General features: G+C 35.4%; 1 protein-coding gene and 1 pseudogene across 1 annotated transcript; both read right to left on the bottom strand.

The window, feature by feature from the left end:
* Positions 1–11075: 11075 nt before the first annotated feature.
* Positions 11076–12011, bottom strand: LOC129629098 (olfactory receptor 52J3-like; annotated as a pseudogene).
* A 6586-nt stretch (positions 12012–18597) lies between these two features.
* On the bottom strand, positions 18598–19533 carry LOC129629097 (olfactory receptor 52E2-like). The gene has a single exon (XM_055548876.1). The coding sequence runs from the start codon at positions 19531–19533 to the stop codon at positions 18598–18600; it is 936 nt and encodes a 311-aa protein (XP_055404851.1).
* Positions 19534–22523: the final 2990 nt, after the last annotated feature.

Raw genomic sequence — 22523 nt, 5'->3', positions numbered from 1 at the left:
ACACTTACAGGTTTTGTAGTGCTTCATCCCTTTCCTCAACTGGAGTTACTTATGGGAAATCTTTTGTTTATTATATGTATATCTTCTAAGCACTTAAAAATGTATATTGGTGCCTTTCTAAGAAGTACATGAAAGTAGAATGATTGTGTGCTTAGTTGCTCAGTCGTGTCCGACTCATTGTGACCCCATGGGCTAGCCCACTAGGCTCCTCTGTGGATGGGGATTCTCCAGGCAAGGAAACTGGAGTGGGTAGCCTATCCCTTCTCTAGGAGATCCTCCCGACCCAGGAATTAAACCAGGGTCTCCTGCAATGCAGGAGGAATTTTTTACAGCTGAGCTACCAGGTTATGTGGTAAATATAATCATCAGCTATGAACATTTTTCTCAGGATTTCCCTATGCCCATGTTAAAAAAGAACAGATAAGAAAAAAAAAAACATAAATAGACTTATGTAGATGAAACATTTCATGTTGTTTGAAGACTCTTGAAGTTCAGAAATTCTTGGAGCCCTATTTGTTCTCCAACTCTCAGGCAGAAACTTCCATGAATTTCACAGATATTGTGCAAAACTACCAACTGATAATGTGGATTTTGTTTGTTTGTTTACTCCATTTATAGGAGGAATGGTAATTTAGAAGGTCAAAACTTTTCAGATAACTAGATTGTGATTGTCTTGACTTTTTATCTTGAGAGCTAAATGGAGGCTAGAGGAATATACAAAGTTAAGGTCTGCAAAATAATTGCAAAATGCTAAGAAAAAGCAAGGGAGATAAGATTGAAGGTAAAGATACAACCACAACAGGCAAAGGAAAAAGTGAGATAATTGACAGAGACTTAGAGAAAGACAATACAGGAGATTGTGAAGGTATTTGCATATGCACACATGCATCACTTATCCAAATATTTAAGAATGATGTTTTAATAAAATATTTGTGGGAGTACAGCTCTGAATCTATGTAAATTATCATCTTGTTACATATTGGGGTGATACCTTCTATATTCAATTAGCTTTCATTTTTTCTACATTTCTGTCATCTATTTTGGCTCATCTTAAATCTCAATGAAATGACCATAATAAAATGGTTCCTGTCTTAGTATATCCTTTCTGGCCCCAAGGCCAGACTTACCAGCAAAGCTTTCTGAATTAGCTAGTTCAACTGCTCCAGAATGTTTCCATTTCATGCACTCTGACTGCAATGGGAGATTTATACTGTAAACACTGCCTTTAAAATGGAGTGTCTCCAAACATTAGTGCTCTCTGGAGAACAGAAGTGTCCAGAGGCACAGAGCTAGATGCTTCATAAATATGAAGAATAACATCATTGATGATTAAAAAAAATATAAAAAAGTCCTATATCTGGATGCTGATTCCCAAGCTTGAGGTGACAACTGATGAATTGTCTATTTCTAAGTAGGAGACGCTTTGAGGAGGGCTCACTTTCCACTTATTTTCCTCTCACACCCCAATGCTAAGCACAATTCAACCTTAAATATGATCTCAAAAAACTGAAGCTCAGCTAGTAGCCATCACTTCATGAGGTATATGTTAGAACTTAAATGGGAATGATAATATAATAAAACAATGACCAGTTGTTTCAAACACAAATACTTTCTTCTTTATTATTCTTATTAACAGTAAATAAGACAGGGTTAAATTTAATGATAGAAAGGCAGAGGTCTAAGGAAAGAAATATGTTATATAGGAAATTAGCTAAATGGATGAACTTTGAGACAGATTGTATGGATTTGAATCTCATCTCCCTTACTTAATAGACGTAAGAGTTTAGGCAAGAAATTTAAACTCTGTGTCTCCATTTTCTTCTCTATAATGAAAAGAATAATACCAAATACAAATATTGCTCTGAAGACTAAAAGAGCTGATTCTTGTGTGGCACTAAAAACATTTCTTGATATATAGTAAGAAGTTTGTAACTATGTGTTGAGCTACTTAGCTAATACTTAATATTCTCAAGCTGTGATATTCTGTGGAAGCTCATACTGATTGGAGTTGCCATGAAGATGTCTCCTAGAACTCACACCTGGAATTATAGGGGAGTCAATAAATGTCATCATATTCCTTGCCTAGACTTATTGCCAATAATGAAAAAATCATTGGGTCAAACAAATGGCTTTTAGAACATCAGAATTAATGCTGAGTAAAAGCTGCATGTCGTTTCTTGCCTTAGTTATGCGTCTAAGCTGGGAAAGTAGGCTGTCTAACAAATCTTTGTCCCCACTTCCTTGTATGCATGCCCAGTTGCTCAGTCATGTCAGACTCTTTGCAACACCACAGATGATAAACCTCCAGACTCTTTAGTCCATGGGATTTTCCCAAAATAATAATGGAGTGGATTGCCACTTTCTCTTCCAGAGGATCTTCCCGATCCAGGGATCAAACCTGTGTCTCCTGCATTCTCTAGCATTGGCAGCCATAGTCTTTACCGCTGAACCACCTAGTAATCCCCTCACACCCTTAACTTACCTGAAAACCTTGGGTTTTTGGTTGCAGAAGCAGAAGTTTTTAGAAAGCTTATTGGAATTCATGAATTTTGGAGACTGACACTGAGATCTGCAATGCCAGCACTATTATATGACAAATAAATCTAATAAATCTATGTATTTCTGGAGTCTCTATCTAGGATATTCATCTTTTTTGTTAATTCAATTGTCAGTCGTCATCTTTCATAATATCAGCAGTATATTAAAAGTATTTATCTCTCACAGATCATGTCCTGCTTCCCTCTTGAAGGTCTGAAAGGTAAATTCTGACTAATTGATTTTCTATAAACTATTTTAAAAGTTTTAAATAAACTTAAAAAGATAGAACAGTTGTAAAGAAAAATGCAGATGCAGTAAACAGATCTCTCAAATGACCCATTCATAATTTCCCCCATCAATAGTATTGTACTTTAGTATGGTTATTTGTTATGGTTAATGAATCAGTGTTAATCAAAGTTCATATGTTATTAAAGTTCAGATATTATTTATAGTCCCTTAGTTTTACCTAATGTTCTTTTTCACTTATAGGATCCCATCCAGGATACCAAATGACATTTACTAGTTTGGTTTAGTTAGATCTCTTAGGGTTCTCTGGGCTGTGACAGTGTCTCAGGCTTCTCTTGGTTTTGATGACTTGATTGGTTTTAGAAATACTGGTCAGATTTTTGTAAAATATTCCTCAGTTGAGAGTAGTCTGATACTTTCCTCATGACTAGATTATATTTATAAGATTTGGAGAGAAAGATCAGTGAGGTAAAATATTATATCAGGACATAAGGGTACTTACTATCCCCATGGCTTTACCATCTGAGGCAGTGTTTGTCAGGATCTTTTTCTTCACCCATTTCCAGGTTTGCTCTGTGGAAGAAAATTACTCTCTGGAGGTAAGTAATGTGGAACCTTTAAGTGAGGTGTGATGCTCCTCTTCCTTGAGGACAGAGTATCCTCATATATTGTTTTGGACTTTTTTTTTTTATAAGAGATATATCTATTTCTCCCATTTGCTTATGTATTCAATCATTTATTTATACCAATGTGGAATCATATTTATACTGTAGGTTATATTCAGTATTACTTTATATTCTCACATTTTTTAGCTGTGGCTATTGGAAACTCTTTCAGTTGACTACTGTGTCTCTTTGACATACCCCTATAATTGTAGGTTCTTATTTGGAGGGGGGTAAGGGGTAGACTTCTTTACTTTCTGATGCCACATCATGCTATAATGCTTATCTTGCATATCATCTACCCCAAACTTAGAATATGATATTTCTCTAAGTATCACTGGTTTCTTTACTTTGATAATGGTGTTAAAAAAGGCTGCTGCTGCTGCTAAGTCACTTCAGTCATGTCCGAATCTGTGTGACCCCATAGACGGCAGCCCACCAGGCTCCCCCATCCCTAGGATTCTCCAGGCAAGAACACTGGAGTGGGTTGCCATTTCCTTCTCCAATGCATGAAAGTGAAAAGTGAAACGGAAGTTGCTCAGTCATGTCTACTCTTCGTGACCCCATGGACTGAAGCCTACCAGGCTCCTCCATCCATGGGATTTTCCTAGGTTTGCTTTACTACTTGGATGTCTTTGCTTTAAGACCGTCTCAGCTGACAGAGCAAGGAAATATATATGTATATATTAACCTGTGCATGTTAAATTGAATACATATCTATAAATATCTACACATTTATCATCTATTGAATATACCATTGTGATGTCTCTAACTCCAGTTCATTACCAAATGAATTATTCTAGTATCCACTCATGCTTATCTGTAAAATACCACTCCAACAATGAGAAACCTGGGTCCCACCACGTGCCATCCATTTGAATAATTGCTCAACAGCAGCATTTACATGTAAATATAATAGAATTACTAACCTATAACCCTGTGGGCAAAAATGCACCTGCTAGGGTACAGCACTTATGTATACAGTGCTTTCTGCCTTTAGTCTCATAGACTCCGCTCATGTCCAAAGTTATTTATGTTGATACACTTTCCTCCACCAACTTTAGTGAGGTTTTAACCTACATTTGTAGTCCATTGTGTCTGTTACATTTTGCATTTCATCATGGGATCCTCTGAACTCTTAAATGATTTTCTAATGTGCATACACTTAAGTCATCTTTTGTGCTGTAAAAGTTCATGTATTTTTCAAATGTGTAGCATCATATATTCACCATTACACTGTCATATAGCATAGTTTCACTAACCTGAAAATTCCCATGTTCTTCACATGTTCAACATCTCTTCACTCCTCCTTCTCCTGGCAGCCATGGTTATGTTTGCTGTCTCTATAGTTTTGCTTTTTTCTGGAATATTCTTTAGAGGCACACCATATGAAGCTTTTTCAGATTGGCTTCTTTTCACTTAGGAATATACATCTAAGATTCATCTATGTCTTTTTATGTCTTGATATCTCATTTCTTAAAAATGCTGCATAATATCAATTATATTATGTTCAATAGATGTATTAGTTTGGATATTCATTTATCTTTTGAAGGGCATCTTGATTGCTGCCGGTTATTGGCAATTATGAATAAAGTTGGTATAAATATCCACATGTAGGTTTTTGTTTGGACATAGTTTTCAAGCCAGTTGGATAAATTTCTTGGGATATAATTGATGGATCATATGGTAAAACTATATTTAGCTTTGTGAGAAAATTCCAAACTTTTTTCCAAGTGATTATTTTTCCACAGTAATCCATTTTGCGGGCCTTGCATGGCATGGCTCATAGCTTCATTGAGTTATGCAAGCGTCTTCACCACAGCAAAACTATGATCCATGAAGGGAATTAAAAAAAAAAAAAAGCCAAGCTGGATGAATCACAAGTGGAATCAGGATTGCTGGGAGAAATATCAACAACCTCAGATATGCAAATGATACCACTCTAATGGCAGAAAGTGAAGGGGATCTAAAGAGCCTCTTGATGATGGTGAAAGAAGAGAGTGAAATAGCTGCCTTAACATTCAAAATACTAAGATTATGGCATACTATGCCATTACTTCATGGCAAATAGAAGGGGAAAAAGTGGAAGCAATTACAGATTTTATTTTCTTGGACTCAAAAATCACTGCATATGATGACTGCATCCATTAAATTAAAGCTTGCTCCTTGGAAGGAAAGCTATGACAAGCCTAAACAGCACATTAAAAAGCAGAGTTATCATTTTGCCAACAAAGGTCTATATAGTCAAAACTATATTTTTTTTCCAGTAGTTATATATAGATGTGAGAGATGAACCATAGAGAAGGCTTAGAGTCAAAGAATTTATGCTTTTGAACTGTGGTGCTGGAAAAGACTCTTGAGAGTCCCTTGGTTAGGAAGGAGATCAAATCAGTCAGTCCTAAAGTAAATCAACCCTGAATATTCATTGAAAGAACTGATGCTGAAGCACCAATATTTTGGCCAATGAGAAGAGCAAACTCATTGAAAAGAGCCTGATGCTGGGAAAGATTGAGCTGGAGGAGGAGAGGATGACAGAGGATGAGGTGGCTGGATGGTATCACTGACTCAATGGATATGAGTCTAAGCAAACTCTGGTAGATAGTGAAGGCCAGGGAAACCTGGGGTGTTACAGTCCATGGGGTTGCAAAGAGTCAGACACAACTTAGTGACTGAACAACAACAAAGTATTCCATTCAATGTATATATCACATTTTGTTTATTCATTTGTTGGTGGCAATTGGACTGTTTATACCTTTTGGATATTGTAAATAATATTGCAACAAACATTAACTTACAATTACCTTTTTCCATATAAACCTAAGAGTAGAATTACTGTGGCACACAACAAATCTATGGTTGATATTTTGAGGTAGTTTGAAATAGTATCTCTAGCAGCAGCCCCATTTTACATATCCACCAACATTGCATAAGAGTTCCAATTCATTCACATCCTCACCAACACCTGTTATTTTGTTTACTCCTTTATTTGTTTAAAGCAATCCTGCTGCTGCTACTGCTGTCACTTCAGTCATGTCTGACTCTCTGTGACCCCATAGACGGCAGCCCACAAGGTTTCCCCATCCCTGGGATTCTCCAGGAAAGAACACTGGAGTGAGTTTCCATTTCCTTCTCCAATGCATGAAAGTGAAAACTGAAAGTGAAGTCCCTCAGTCATGTCCGACTCTTAGCAACCCCATGGACTGCAGCCCACCAGGCTCCTCCGCCCATGATTTTACAGGCAAGAGTACTGATCCTAGTAGGTGTGAAATCCTGGCTTATTGTGGTTTTCATTTAAATATCCCTAGTTATTACTGAAGTTCAGCCTTTTTTCATATGCTTATTAGCTATTTGTATGTGTTATTTAAAAAATGTCTATACAGCCCCCCACCAATTCATTTTTTAACTAGTTTTTTTTTTTTTTTTTTGCCTTTCTGTTTTGAGATGTAGGTATTATATTTATATATTCTGGATAATAAACTGTTATTAAAATATGACTCATAAATGTTTTCTCCCATTCTGGAGTTTTGTTTTTTTTTCTTTTCATCATAACATGCTTTGATGCACAACATGTTTTTGTTGTTGTTGGTTGGTTTTGTTTTGAGGATGTCTAATTTACTTATGTTTTATTTCATTACTCATGCTTTTGATGTTCTAAGAATCTATCGTCACAGCCAAGGTCATGAAAACTTAGTCCTAAATTTTTTTTAATAGTTTTATTTTTTTTAGCCCTAATATTTAGGTTATTAATTAACTTAAATTTTTACATGGTGTGAGATAGATCTAATTTAATTCTTATTCATTTGAGTATCTAGTTTTCTCAGGACTATTTTTTGCATAGAATGTCTTCACACATTGAATTGATTTAGCATTCTCATTGAAAATCAACTGAGTCTATGTGTATGGTTGAATTTGTGGGCTTTCACTCTATTCCACATATCTATGGCAAATCACACCTTTTGATAATATCATGCCTTTTGATACTATAACTATTAGAAGGCTCTATTATAATATAACTTTAATTATAAAGAAATAAATTTGTTCAGATCAAATGATGGAAAACTTTATAGTGTACTAACACTAATCAAAAGTAAGTGACTATACTGGAAAAAGTAAATTTCCAAGCAACTCTCTTATCAGAGAGAAAGAGTGACTTTTTATAATCAAAAGAAGTCATTTTATCTTTAAGACCTCACAATCACAAAAATTTAATACCTTCTTTAGTACCTTAAAAATATGTGCAGAAAAAACTGATAGAACTGTAGTGATACATACATAAAATCATAATTAAAAATATCAATAGTTGATATGACAAGCAGAGAAAAATAATTGGTATAACAAGCAGAAAAAACATCTATAAGAATATAAATAGATCACAAACACTATTAAACACCTTGATATAATTAACATTACTAGAACACTTCCCCTGAAAGAGCCAAGTACAAATTATTTTCAAGTGCCGGGATACTACTTACCAAGATAAAATATATTCTGCCCTATAAAACATCTTATCAATGAATGATTCAAATTATACAAAAGTTCTGTTGACATAAATTGAATTAAATTATAAATCAATAATAGAAAGATAACTGGAAAACTCCAAAATGTGAAGTCTAAGTAACAGATTTCTCAATAATATATATTGACCTAAAACAATTAGACTGCCAGATATTTATCCAACAAAAATGGGTTTATTGATGGTCAGTAAATAATTATGATTTGGGATCTATAAAGAACCATTTGCCAGGTCCCACAAAGCAAGGGAAGGAGAACATTTTTATGTACATAAGAAATAAAGGAATTTTGGTCAGGCTATAGTAAATGAAGAGTCTATGGCTTTTTATTGGCTTAATCTTTGCCAAGAAAGAAGAGCATTGCTTCTTCCTGTTGGATTCTACTGTTGCTCCAAGAGATGAGCACTCCCCCTTCTAGTCTCCTCACTCTATTTGACTAAGGTTTCTGTTTATTATCATTATTTTTTACATTTCCCCTCTTTATTGAGATTCTCTAAAGCACTGCTGATCAAGAGTCAGGTTTCCCAGTTTCAGCCTTTTTTTGTCCCTCAAATGCCAGGAAGGATCTTTCCTGGTACATTGTTTTATGTTGGAGGGAAAAATATGCAGGTTAGATAAATATTCAGGGTAACAAGGAAGGTTAGAGGAAGAACACTTAGGCCACTTCTGGTCTAAAGTCCATAGGTTATCAAGATCATAGATATTGGAGATCATCTGAACCATAATGTCATCATCAAAGGTTTGGTGACAAACATCAACAGCCCGGGTTCAGATATCTTTAGAAAGTTGTCTCATATGATGTCATGTGCTTCAGTTCCTAGAAATCTTTAGTTTCAGGTTATCAGATGATGGGTAGGATTAATAAAAGTTAATTAATTTATTTATTATTATTTTATTTAATAATTATTAAATTATTATTTTAATAATATATTAATTATTCCTTAGAATCTATGCCTAAGGAAAATGACAAGCACTTGAGTGGTTTGTTTTTACAGGTAAAAGTGATTTTAAAAGACAGAAGTAACAAAAGCCTGCTTCTTACCATTAGTTACAGTCATCTAGGTAAAGGGAAAAAATACAGACATAATTTTGATTGTGTGGTTGGAGTCAAAGTTAAAACTGTAAAAGCATTGTTAGATTTGATTTGACTATAAAGCTACTCTTAAAATTTTAATAGGGAATGTCATGGCTTACTGGTTAATGCATATGAATCCTCTCAATCTGCAGAAATATGTATATGTTTCCTTCTAAAGATAGATACTGCATTTATTTTGCGAATGGTTTCGGTAATCCTGAGTGACTTTAAAAGTGGAATCACACATCAAATGATGATTTAAAGTCAATTTACTCAATAAGAGCAAATTAATAACATTAATAATAAAAGTTAATCTTTTAGTTTTTGTTGTCTTTTGTAATATTAAATTTAAGTTGTGCCACAAATGAAATACAACATCCAATTGAACAAAAACACTCAAAAGACTGCTCTTGGATGAACTTTTGAAAAGATGTCATTAAAATTCTTTTTGCATACCTTCCATTCTCTAAGAAAAAAGAGCATTTAAGTACTTAAGGTGTTACAAGAAACAGATTCTTCAAATATATGGTATTTAGATGTGCCTGTGACACCTTACATTAATTCCTTCAAGAAAGATTTTGCTGAATCTTCAGTCCCTGTGCCTTGCTGATATATACCCTATCGTTCCCATTTCCAATCACTGAAAATATGTGTTCTAATCCATTTAGTGATATTATAAAATTGTGCAGTCATTTTTCTCTTATCATACTGTGAGCTTACCATCAGAAAATTAGTTCCTAGACTCTTATTAAACAGTTGGTCTTGTGTTCTATTTCATTATTTTTATGAAATTAGTTTCTGCCACAACTAATTTAGAAAAATTAATCAATAATGCCTTAAATGCCTTGGAGTCATAGTGGAAATATGTTTTTATAAGAAAAAAAAAGTATTTCTGAGAATATTCATCAAATTCCTTTATAATAGCTGACTTTCAAAACTTGTTTCTACCTAATGCCTGAAATTCAACTACTTTTGCAAAGCATCAATGAAAATGATAAATGCATTCTACATTCCACAATAAAGAGGTCTTTGGAGGAGAAGTGGGCTATTTAGGTAAAAGCTTTCCTAAATATGTTTAACATATGTAGATAAAGCAAAGTATCCACCTCTCTTCCACTTCCCTGATGGCTCAGTAGTAAAGAACTCACCTTCCAGTGCAAGAAACATGGGTTTGATACTTGGGTCAGAAGATCCCCTGGAAAAGGAAATGGCAACCCAAACCAATATTTTTGCCTGAGGAATCTCACTGACAGAGGAACCCGGTGGGCTACAGTTTGTGGGGTCACAAGAGTCCTACACGACTTTGCGACTAAAATAACAACGTCTGTCCCTCACACACATAAAATACACCTAGTTTAACCTGACTCAAAATCCACCTGTTAGAATTCTGTACATTCAATCTTCTCATAACAAAATTTTCATGCTTTAATATAAGTACTTTTTTCAGGTTCTTTCATTTCATATGCCTCCAGAAAGAGAGAAGTATAGTCACATAGTGAGGGCACATATTGTCTATAGATTTTCCTGAAGAGTAAGGAAAAGAGAACTGAAATTAAAGGGAAGAACTTGAGATGCTTTTAACAACTCATTTAGTAGTCAGTATCATTCTTAAAGAAATCAGATACATTAAAAAATGTATTGATGAGCTCTTCCAAGATCTTTTTAAAATTTTATACTTAAGTTTATTTATTTTATTCAGAGGAAACTAAGGCATATATAATAAACTAATTTTCCCCACTGAAATGCTATGTCATTTTCAAATAGATGGATATGGAGTTTCACTCAATCTTCATAGTTAAAAATGAAAGGATTTCCAATGGACTGTTTCCCTACTGTAATGAATAAATGCAGTTTATTCAGAAGAATGAATACTCAACACCAATAGGAAAAGGAAACACTGGGATTTAAGACTAAAGATTTTGTTCTTTTAGTATCTGCAAGACCTTTTGATATAAGGAACATTTAAAAAGATGATCAGTCTACAGTAGACTGAAAGTTACTATTCCAGTTATATCCAGGCCTTCAAGAACTAAGGAAACAACCCTATTTTGAGCTGAAAGCATGACTCACATGTGCACGAATCTGCTTTGTCTTCACACCATAGATAATAGGATTGAGGGCAGGTGGAATGACCACATAGAGATTCGCAACAAGGATGTGAATGTAAGGTGGAATTTTTTGGCCAAAATGGTGGGTGAGGAAGGAGAACAGGGAAGGTGTATAAAAAACACACATGACCCCTACATGGGACCCGCACGTATTCAGGGCTTTGTGGCAAACATCTCAAGATGGGAGATGGAAAACTGCATGGAGGATGTAGGCATAAGAAATTCCAACCAGTGCCACATCCAAAATGAGGAAAGAAGCCACAAAAAGTCCATAAATAGCATTAATCCAAATGCTGGCACAGGCCAACTTGACAATTCCCATGTGCTCACAGTAGGAGTGAGCAATAATTCTAGCCCCACAGAAGGGCAGATGATGGGTTAGGTAGAGAATAGGAAACATGAGTAGAATTGGGCGCATTATAATACCAATACCAATGCCTGCTAGTACTCGGGGCGTCAGGATGGTTGTGTAGTGGAGTGGTGCACAGATAGCCACGTAGCAGTCAAAAGCCATCGCCAGCAGAACTGCAGACTCCATTCCTGTAAAGGTGTGTATCAGGAACATCTGAGCCACACAGGCTGAGAAACTAATCTCATGTGCATCAAACCAGAATATCCCCAGCATCTGGGGCACTGCAGATGTGGAGAGGGCCAGATCTATGGCTGATAAGATGACTAGAAAGTAGAACATGGGATCCCGCAGAATATGGTCAGACCAAATAATCAGCAAAATGGTAGCATTGCCCAGCAGAGCCATTAAGTAAATGAAGCAAAAAGGCAGGGAGATCCAGACATGGACATCCTCAAGTCCTGGGATGCCTACAAGGAAAAAGGTGTCTGGGTGGAAAGTGGAAGTGTTGGTGTGGAGCATCTTGCCATCAATGAGAAGACAAAGAGTTGACCATCTCTGGAAGTGAAAATAAGAGTCATAAAAACTCACACCAGTAGGTTTAATTTTTATCTCTATTTGTATTATTAAAGTTAATGCTAAAACTTACGTACAAAAGCAGGTATTGTCACAGACAGACTATTTTTCAGTGGAAGGAAAGTTAACTTTATGAAAGACCTTTCTCTGAATATTAGGCAGTAATATCTTATGCTCATTTGCTCAAACCTCATACAAGACATAGAATTCATTAATGGAACATGAAGGAGTTTATGTTTATATTGAGATTTTAGTCTTTTTGAAGACAAAGTATACCTTAATTAAACATATCAACACCAAATCACAGAACGTCAGATACGGATACCTGCACATAAACCATATATATATATATATATATATATATATATAGGAACAGAGTTGCACCAAGATATATGGAGCGATGCATATCAAGCAGAAATTTCTTAAACCAGTTTATTCAATATCAATATTTACACTGATACCATATCCTAAATGAAATATGCTTCATTTAGTTATCCTTTCATATTTATCCAAAAATCCCAATGACACACTATAATATACCACAGATATAGAAAAAAGGTATACAAAGATATACAAGTTGTACTGTATGAGTATGAAGATAGTTGCACAAAATGAGGAAACATTACAGCCTAAAATAACCTCCAGGAGACATATGTGTCTCTTTGATATTAATAGTCTGATGGGATATATAGAATAAAGAATCTCCAGGGTTACTACTGGCTGCCATAATGCTAAGAATATCTCAAAATACCTAAAATCTTTACACTTCCTTGTCATGTGTTGGGGAGAGTTTGAGGGTGAGCAGTGAAAATTTTGTTGAAAGGAGATGATTTCAGAGAATAAAAACACCTTTCTAATCACAGTTATGAGGGTCAGCCTCAGGCTGATGAAATCTGTACTCCTAATTTACCACACTGTAGTTATGGTTTTCCATTCTTTCTCTCTTTCTTCCTCACCTTGTCTGTCTTTCATTCTCTTTCTTTTCTGTCATCTCTTTTTTCCTTTTTTTCCTCCATCTTTTTTCTTCTTCCCTTTTTCTTTCTCTCCTCTTTCTTTCTGGAACAAAAAACCAGAAGAGATAGTACAGCACTAATGAAGAAAAGAAGGGGGCAGAGGAGTGTGGGAAGAAAGGGGTGGAGGAAGGAAAAGAGAAGCTTAAAGAAGGGAAAGAAGAAAACAAAAATGGAAGTGAAAAGGAAGGAAGAGAGGATGGGATAAAGAAAAGAAGGAAGGGAGGAAGGAAGAGGAGTCACAGGCTAATCAACTCTTGATTAAAGTGAGAGACAAAAGTCTAAATTTTGGGAAGTATTTTAATAATGTTATGACCAAAATAGAGAATCCCCAGCCAGTAAATCCTTCTAGTGTATTTAATCTCCATCTTAAGATTTCTTACTTCTCTGCTTCCCTCTTGGTAATAAGCTTTATAAACTAGCATTTAACTCTGGGTCTATGACGATCTTATTTTTAAATTATTATAATACACAAATTGCCCCAATACACAATTATCCCAGCAGTAAAGATCATCATTTATACCATAGTTTAAGTTCCCTTTATAGGTGATTATTTAAAAATTTAAATTGTTTCAGCATGAACCACTGAAAAACTCTTTCTCTCAGAAAATCTTTATACATTGGTGATATAGAGCTTAATAAATTCAACTGTAGCTCTTTCCTTCACTGTTGAACAGTAGTCTCTAATGACTATCCATCTCTATCACACATTTCAAAGGAAACTTACCTTGAGGAGGAATAGGGCTAGAGAACTCCAATATACCTACGAAAGAGAATATAGTTTTATACTACCCGTACTTAGGATCTTTGGGGTCATGTCTGAAAGCAAAGCCAACTCATACCCCCTATGGGAATCAAGATTAACAACTCAGAGTCTCCTGGGGAAAATTCCATTATTTGTACCTGGGGCAAAGGGACTGATGTGGAGGCAGACATAGTCTTTAGTCCACACCTTTCCCCCAATGCAAGCATATATTGTTATTAGGAAGTCAGAGACACAAAACTAATACCATCAAAACCTATGCATATGAAGTGAACAGAATGAAGTGAACAGACTCCCTTACTGGTTGAATTTTGCATCACAATTTTATTAAATATAAAAATGCAGTTTAGGGCATCAATCACGGACTCATGTATCTTCTTTTCCCACGTTGATGTCTTAGCACTCATCAACAATGTATTGACATATCATGATTTTTCTATAAAACAAAGTCTTTATTTTTTTCCCATGCGGTGCTAGTCTTACTGGGTGTAAGATAATAAAAAATAAATAACATAAAAATTATAAAAGGAATGTATTTAGATAAATAAAATGAATGGGAACCAAAGAAAGAAAAGATATGTTATTCTAACATTTTAAAGTCATAAATCAAAATGTATTTTTTACATAATGAGAGCATAAAGATAAAAGTATAATATTTAATCATAGAAAAATTAAAACTGGGCATTCAATCATGAAAGGAAGACTTCAATATCCCTATGCAGAGAATTTTTTTAGTTCCTAAAAAGCTACATAGAAACTGAAACCTTGATTACATTTTGGGCAACTGATCCTGTTCTTCACTGAGCTTATTGTTATACAAAGTAGTACATTTCATTACATTGAAGTAAATGTATACTATGATTTTTTTTTTCTTGTAATGATGAGACATCCTAACCAAGATGATAATTGTAAACATGTTTAAGACAATTATTACCTACTGTTGCTATTACTTGTCACAAATAATTTGCCAATTTATATTCTATTTTGCATGAATAAATTTATTGGATTGGAAAGCTTTGCTAACTTACTTGCTCCCTGCTTTCATAATTAAATCAGTTACTCTTTTCTTCTCAATACAATGTATCCTTTACCCAGCCTGTTTCAGTAGTTTCTGGCATAATAACATACCAATACATATATTTGATATCAACTTTCTTGTATTATGCTATGACTGATAAATAAGCACATAAGTTCTTTCATTCTTTCTTAGATTGATTCATTCAGCAGACATTTATTGAGTAGCTTGTGACACTTAATAGATAGGTTAAGTAGCATTAAATTTCATATGATCTGGGAGTAGAGGGGATGATAGGCAGTCATTGCAAGATATTATATTAAGTTGTAAGAGAACCCTGAATAAATGAAAAATAAATGAAAAAAGTAACCATTATTCTACTTTAAATAGTGTAAGAGAAATTTCCCTAGAGTTTGTTATATATAGAAATTCATTCCCATGTAAACCAGTGTTTTTCTTTTTCTGAAATACGATTTCATTTGAGTAGTTGATTTCAAAACGTAAATGTCAGAAAATTGGTGTAATATTAATATTTAGTTGTTGGGGAAGGGAGGGCAAGTCAGTAAGTCTTAAAAAGTAGGTATATTTGGATTGCAGAGGAGTTTATTAAGGACTCCTTAATTGCAACCATGAAATTAAAAGATGCTTACTCCTTGGAAGGAAAGTTATGACCAACCTAGATAGCATATTCAAAAGCAGAGACATTACTTTGCCAACAAAGGTTCGTCTAGTCAAGGCTATGGTTTTTCCTGTGGTCATGTATGGATGTGAGAGTTGGACTGTGAAGAAGGCTGAGTGCCAAAGAATTGATGCTTTTGAACTGTGGTGTTGGAGAAGACTCTTGAGAGTCCCTTGGACTGCAAGGAGATCCAGCCAGTCCATTCTGAAGGAGATCAGCCCTGGGATTTCTTTGGAAGGAATGATGCTAAAGCTGAAACTCCAGTACTTTGGCCACCTCATGCGAAGAGTTGACTCATTGGAAAAGACTCTGATGCTGGGAGGGACTGGAGGCAAGAGGAGAAGGGGACGACAGAGGATGAGATGGCTGGATGGCATCACCGACTTGATGGAGGTGAGTCTCAGTGAACTCCGGGAGTTGGTGATAGACAGGGAGGCCTGGCGTGCTGCGATTCATGGGGTCGCAAAGAGTCGGTCACGACTGAGTGACTGATCTGATCTGATACCTCTACAAAATGATGACCAAGAAGAATGTTAAATGTAATAGCAAAACTGAAACCGGGAGAGATTTTTGGCATAGAGTATGTAGCAAATGGAGAAGGCGATGGCACCCCACTCCAGTACTCGTGCCTGGAAAATCCCATGGACGGAGGAGCCTGGTAGGCTGCAGTCCATGGGGTCGCGAAGAGTCGGACATAACTGAGCAACTTCACTTTCACTTTTCACTTTCGTGCATTGGAGAAGGAAATGGCAATCCACTCTAATGTTCTTGCTTGGAGAATCCCAGGGACGGGGGATCCTGATGGGCTGCCCTCTATGGGGTCGCACAGAGTCCGACAGGACTGAAGCGACTTAGCAGCAGCAGCATGTAGCAAAAGTACAAACACAACTTAGTGATTAAACAACAACAACAAATGAAATAAAATTAGCTGATCTGGAAGATTGAAAATGCCTGGTGATAAAGGTACTTCAGTCCTCAGACTGATGATATAAGAAATTAGGATACAAGAAATTAGAAAGAGGAATATATGATAAAAAGTAACAGATATAAATGAAATGACAGAAGATTGTGGAGATAACTTTCCTCACATTATATATGGATAAAGAGAAAAATAAATTATTTAATTATTTCCAAATTACAAATTTCTATTTTAAAGACTAGGAGGTAATGCTAAACATAAATATAAAAAAAATATAAATTAAATTTGTGGATAATATATACTAAATTTGACACTAATTGTACTTTAGTTGTGTCACTACAGCTTCAGAGTATTTTGTATAAGGCTAATATTAAAATAAAAACCAATAAACATCCCTAATAGAAACAGTGTTGTCAAGGGTGAGCATCAATAACAAAATATGATAACACAAATGATAATGATTATAATGCTGTTGTAGTGGTTTAACCACCCAATCATGTCCAATTCTTTTGCAACCTCATGGACTGTAGCCAGTTAGGTCCCACTGTCCATGGGATTTCCCAGACAAGAATACTGGAGTGGGTTGCCATTTTATTTCTCTCGGAGATCTTCCTAATTCAGGGATCAAACTCACATCTCCTGCATTGGCAGGTGGATTCTTCACCACTGAGCCACCAAGGAAGTCTGATGATAATGTTAATGGCTAATAATTATTTTATTTACTATAAAAAACATGCAGGTACTATATTGATTATTGTATAAACATTATTCAATGTAATTAAGTCTTCATGCTTAATCTTTGAAATAAAACTATGGCAATGCTTATAAAATAAGGAAATTGAGGATCATTGAAATATGTATATTAAAGACAGAACTAGGACCAAACAAGTTCTGTCTGTTAATGAAAAAAGGAAACAGAAACTACAAAATTAGTCTAAAAATAAGTTATAGACCATATAGAACTAAGAATGTGAATGTAGTCAACCACTCTAGGCTGTAGATGGTTTCTTTACTTACGTTTATGTCATAGTTTGTTTTATGAAACCTAAATGTATCTGTGACAAACTCTTTACAAACATTTATAATAAACTGTTATTGGCATTCATTTCCCTAGTTAAATTTTATGTGCAAAATAAGTACCTAATTTATGACACAATTTTGGATGTCTGTATTGAAAAGCAGAGACATTACATTGCCAACAAAGGTCCGTCTAGTCAAGGCTATAGTTTTTCCAGTGGTCATGTATGGATGTGAGAGTTGGACTGTGAAGAAAGCTGAGCGCCGAAGAATTGATGCTTTTGAACTGGGTGTTGGAGAAGACTCTTGAGAGTCCCTTGGACTGCAAGGAGATCCAACCAGTCCATTGTAAAGGAGATCAGCCCTGGGATTTCTTTGGAAGGAATGATGCTAAAGCTGAAACTCCAATACTTTGGCCACCTCATGCGAAGAGTTGACTCACTGGAAAAGACTCTGATTCTGGGAGGGATTGGGGGCAGGAGGAGAAGGGGACGACAGAGGATGAGATAGCTGGATGGCATCACTGACACGATGGACGTGAGTCTGAGTGAACTCCGGGAGTTGGTGATGGACAGGGAGGCGTGGCGTGCTGCGATTCATGGGGTTGTAAAGAGTCAGACATGATTGAGCTACTGAACTGAACTGAACTGATAATATTTATGATGAAATCATAGGATATCATATTTCAGTCCTTAAAATAAAAATGATTGAGTTCTGAAGGTAGAGAAAATGAGAAAAAGAAGGAGAAACAAGAGAGGATTGCAAAGTAAGAAGGGAGAAACACTTACAGGACAACTTGGAGCTAAAGAGGGAGTGAGAATCATCAAAAAAATCCACATGAATAATATAATACACAAAAAAAGGTACATTCTATATTTCTACTTCGAATCTACTGATACCAGTGATCAAATATCATATATAAAGACTGTCATGGACTTTCACGTACTATTTGAATTGGATAACAAAACCTAGATTTTTCAGTCTCTGAACTCATTAAAATAGTTACAGAAGGGAGCCAAATACATATTTTGTCAATCACACTTAAATGTACATAATTTAATATAATAAGTTGTTTCCCTGCTCAAAAGTTCCATCTCATACATATTAGGTGCTATCCCATTTTAATTCCTTATTTTTGTAATAACATTTTTTTCACACGGCCATAGATCTGCTTGGTTCTGACTCCATATATGACAGGATTGAGCATTGGTGGTACTGTAACATAGAGATTGGCCAAAAGTATGTGAATATAACGGGGGACATTTTGGCCAAAGCGATGTGTCATAAAGGAAAATAGAGCTGGTGTATAGAAGGCAAGAATTACGCAAACATGGGAACCACATGTGCTGAGAGACTTGAGTCGTGCTTCATGAGAAGGAAGATGAAAAACAGCACGGAGTATCTGAACATAAGAAAGGGCAATGGCTATGATATCAAACACTAGGATTGAAATAGCACCTAAGCCATAGATGATATTGATCTTGATGCTGGCACAAGATAGGCGAGCAAGACCCATGTGTTCACAGTAGGTATGAGGGATGACTTGATTCTCACAGAAGGGCAGCCGTAAAATGAGAAATACAAATGGAATAACAGAAATAAATGACCTCACTAACACACCGACACCAATCATAAAAACGACCCTGTTGGTGAGGATGGTGCTATATCGGAGGGGGTTGCAGATGGCCACATAGCGGTCATAAGCCATTGCCAAGAGGACTGCTGATTCCATACCAGTGAAGTTGTGGATGAAAAACATCTGAGTGAGGCAGGCTTCAAAGAGGATCTCTTTGAGACTAAACCAGAAGATCCCAAGCATCTTAGGGATGGTAGCTGTGGAGAGACCCAAGTCAATGGTAGCCAACATAGCCAAGAAGTAGAACATAGGCTGGTGTAGACGGCTCTCAGCCTGGATCACAAATAGGATAGTGAAGTTCCCTATCAGTGCAGTCAGGTACACAGCACAAAAGGGAAACCCAATCCAGATATGGAGAGTTTCCAGTCCTGGGATTCCCAGCAACAAGAAGAAGGAGGGATGAAACTGGGTATCATTGGGAAGGGACATCCTGCTTGGTAATGCATAAGTCCATGTTCCTTACAAATGGGTGTTTACCGATCTTCAGAGTACTGAGTAAAGCTCTGCAATGTTTTAAACCTAAGGAAAATAAGAATACCATACAACTGAGTATACTCTCTTCCTCAGTTAATCACACAATAAAAAATGTAGTATCAATACATAAACATCAGTGTGAAAAAGCAAATTCTTGAGAAGGTTTTAGAAATTTTGTAGTGGATTGTCATAAAAAATTCTACATAATGTATTCAACTTTGTTAGCACTTTTCTTCTCTGCTAATTTGCAATGGTTCTAAAACTAGTATTATGCTAAAATGTTGCCTTAATATTAATAATTCATTAATTGCCTTCTCTCATTATCATCAACATAATTTATTTTCAATATTGACATACATAGGGCTTTGCCAGCCTCTAAAATGGTCTGTAGTTTCATTTGATTAGATGGTAACACACAAGTATTAAAACAATTTTTCTAATAATTGCTAATGAACACATATTCATTAAGATGCAATCTAAAAGGTTCAAAATAAATATAAAGGATTCAGGTAAGCCATTTGTTAATATTTATTCATGAATATTAAAATGTGCGGTTAAAGTACAGTTAAAATGGCAGCATCAACTACCATTCATTAAGGTACTTGCCTACTAATTCCAATGTTGCAGAACATGTGCAAATATTATCTCTAATCTTTATAAACACAAATAGGAGAACATTAATCCCATCTTTACATATGGATCTAAACCTCATATAGTTTAAAAGACTTGTCAAAACTTGTAATGCTTATAGTTACAGAGCTATAGAAAGAAAATAGAGGAGAAAACAGTAAATTGAAATGAAGAGAATGGAAATAAGGAAAAGCTAATACATGCCTAACCCATATCATATGTACATAGCTCCCTCTCCTCTACACACATTCAAACAGACACATCATCTCTTTTAAACCCACATCCATCTGAATACAAGATGTCATATCTTCATTATAATCTAAGGAGGTCATAGTTGTAACAGTTTAAGATTCATGGCAAATATGTTGAAGAAAAAACTAAATAGATGCCTGTTCTGAGCAAACTGGATCTACCATTTTCAAAATTACCAAAGCTGTTCTTACATATTTTCATGTATTTTATGACAATTGTTAGATGAGTATTTTTAAAAATTTGATCATTCATTACTGATAGTGGTTTTGTAGTAAGAAGTGTCTTTTCATCATTTTGTATTATTGGAAAATGCCGGAAGAGTAATGGAAATTATGATCACAGTTTCACTAAGACAATCAGGTATCATCTAGACCTGATGATATGTGTGAGAAAGCAGGGAACTCCTAGGAGGAAATGGCAAACATGAAAACAAGAGAAGCTGAAAGCAATAGGTGTTATTTGTAGGAGGCACTCTGTGAAATGCCTTTAAGAATAAACTCTTTCTTCCATAATATTGTGGCCTTGAAATGCAACAGTGAATACTCTAAAAATGTGTGATATAGATAATTGAAAGTAGAATTCAATTGTGAAAGCAATATTTTCTGTGATTCATTAACATAAGTTAAAGACAGTCTTAATTTTTTTTTTTTTTTTTGTATTCCTAGACCAGAAATCAAGTTTTAGCTATCTTTGGTAATGAATGCTAATCAGATTATTGTGTGATCGTTTCATAAGATGTAGGTTATGTTGTACACTTGAAACAAATACAACATTATATGTCAATTATACCTAAATTTAAAAACGAAAGAAAAATATCTGAGTAGCATCCTCTTCTCTTGCACATTATAAAAAAGTACAATTAATTTTACCTCTTCAGTATTTTAAAAATCAGTGTATTTGTCTCATTCATAATGAAATTAGTTTAAATCATTATCATTTCTTGGATTTATTGCAGCACAGTACTTTACAGTACTTGAAAGTATGAAGTCTGCAGTCAGACTAACTGTTTTTAAACCCAGATTCATGATTTATTTACAGTGTAATCAAAAGAAAGTAAGTTACAAGCATTTTTCATCTATAAAAGAAGGAATAAATTTAAAGCTCTAAATATAATATATTTTTAGTTTTAGATAGATATTAAACACTTGAGCCTACTTCGAAGATAACATGCTATCCATCATTCTTTAGATGTCAGGAGAGTGATTTTTCTAAAATGCACAGGATAGATTCAGGCTGAAATCCAAATGGGTATATTATGATTACATGCTCCTTCCTAACTATGATCTTGTCCATTTCTCTAAACTTCTGTCTCAGTCTTCTTTCCCTCAAACTTATCTTGTGTCTCGTCTCTTCCTTTCTTTCTCTCCTCTTTCCTTTTGTCCATCACTGTGGCCTCCGGATACACTGAGTTAAGAGACAGAGAAGACTTACCAGACAGAGCACCAGGATGGAATCCTGTCTCTGTTTTGTCTTAAACCACTTAGTCTTTATGAGAGCACTGCTCTTTGCCTGGAGGAACTTTCAGTAGAAATTCCCCACAGCCAGTTTTATAAAGCACAAAAAAGACCTCTGAGGGTTCAAGATTCTAATCTGGTTTTGAATCAAAAAAAGAGAGCCATTAGGGAGCCCTGGTTTCTAAGGAAAAGAAACCAAAGATGTCAGGTTTACATTACTTTTTTTTTTTTATTTTATTTTATTTTTTAACTTGACAATATTGAATTGGTTTTGCCATATATCAACATGAATCCGCCACAGGTATAGGAAGGTGACTGAATAGGAGGTCTTTGTACTCTTGCCTCACAGAAACACCTGCTCAGCAAACAGTAATGGATGAAAATAAGAGTTCCAAAATCTAGATGGGAGGTTATAGGCCTCTGGTGGAGCAAAGAACAAGACAAAACAGATTAGTAAGAGTAAGAAGAAATGTTTCACTTTGCCCTCATCACTCACCTTTCCTCAGACTGTCACTACTCTGCACCAAGAAATTCCCTCAGCCTGAGTTCTCCTATGGGAGAATGAGAGAGTAAGCCCAGCTCCGGATAAATGTGTGTGTGTGTGGTGGT

The sequence above is a fragment of the Bubalus kerabau genome, chromosome 15 (assembly GCF_029407905.1).
Source record: "Bubalus kerabau isolate K-KA32 ecotype Philippines breed swamp buffalo chromosome 15, PCC_UOA_SB_1v2, whole genome shotgun sequence".
Taxonomy (NCBI): Eukaryota; Metazoa; Chordata; class Mammalia; order Artiodactyla; family Bovidae; genus Bubalus; species Bubalus kerabau.
The sequence above is the reverse complement of the archived record's forward strand: the minus strand, read 5'-3'. Positions and strand labels throughout refer to the sequence as shown.

What these genes read in the sequence shown, in the direction of transcription:
- LOC129629097 (XM_055548876.1), bottom strand. Translation starts at nt 19,533, where the DNA reads ATGTCCCTTCCCAATGATACCCAGTTTCATCCCTCCTTCTTCTTGTTG.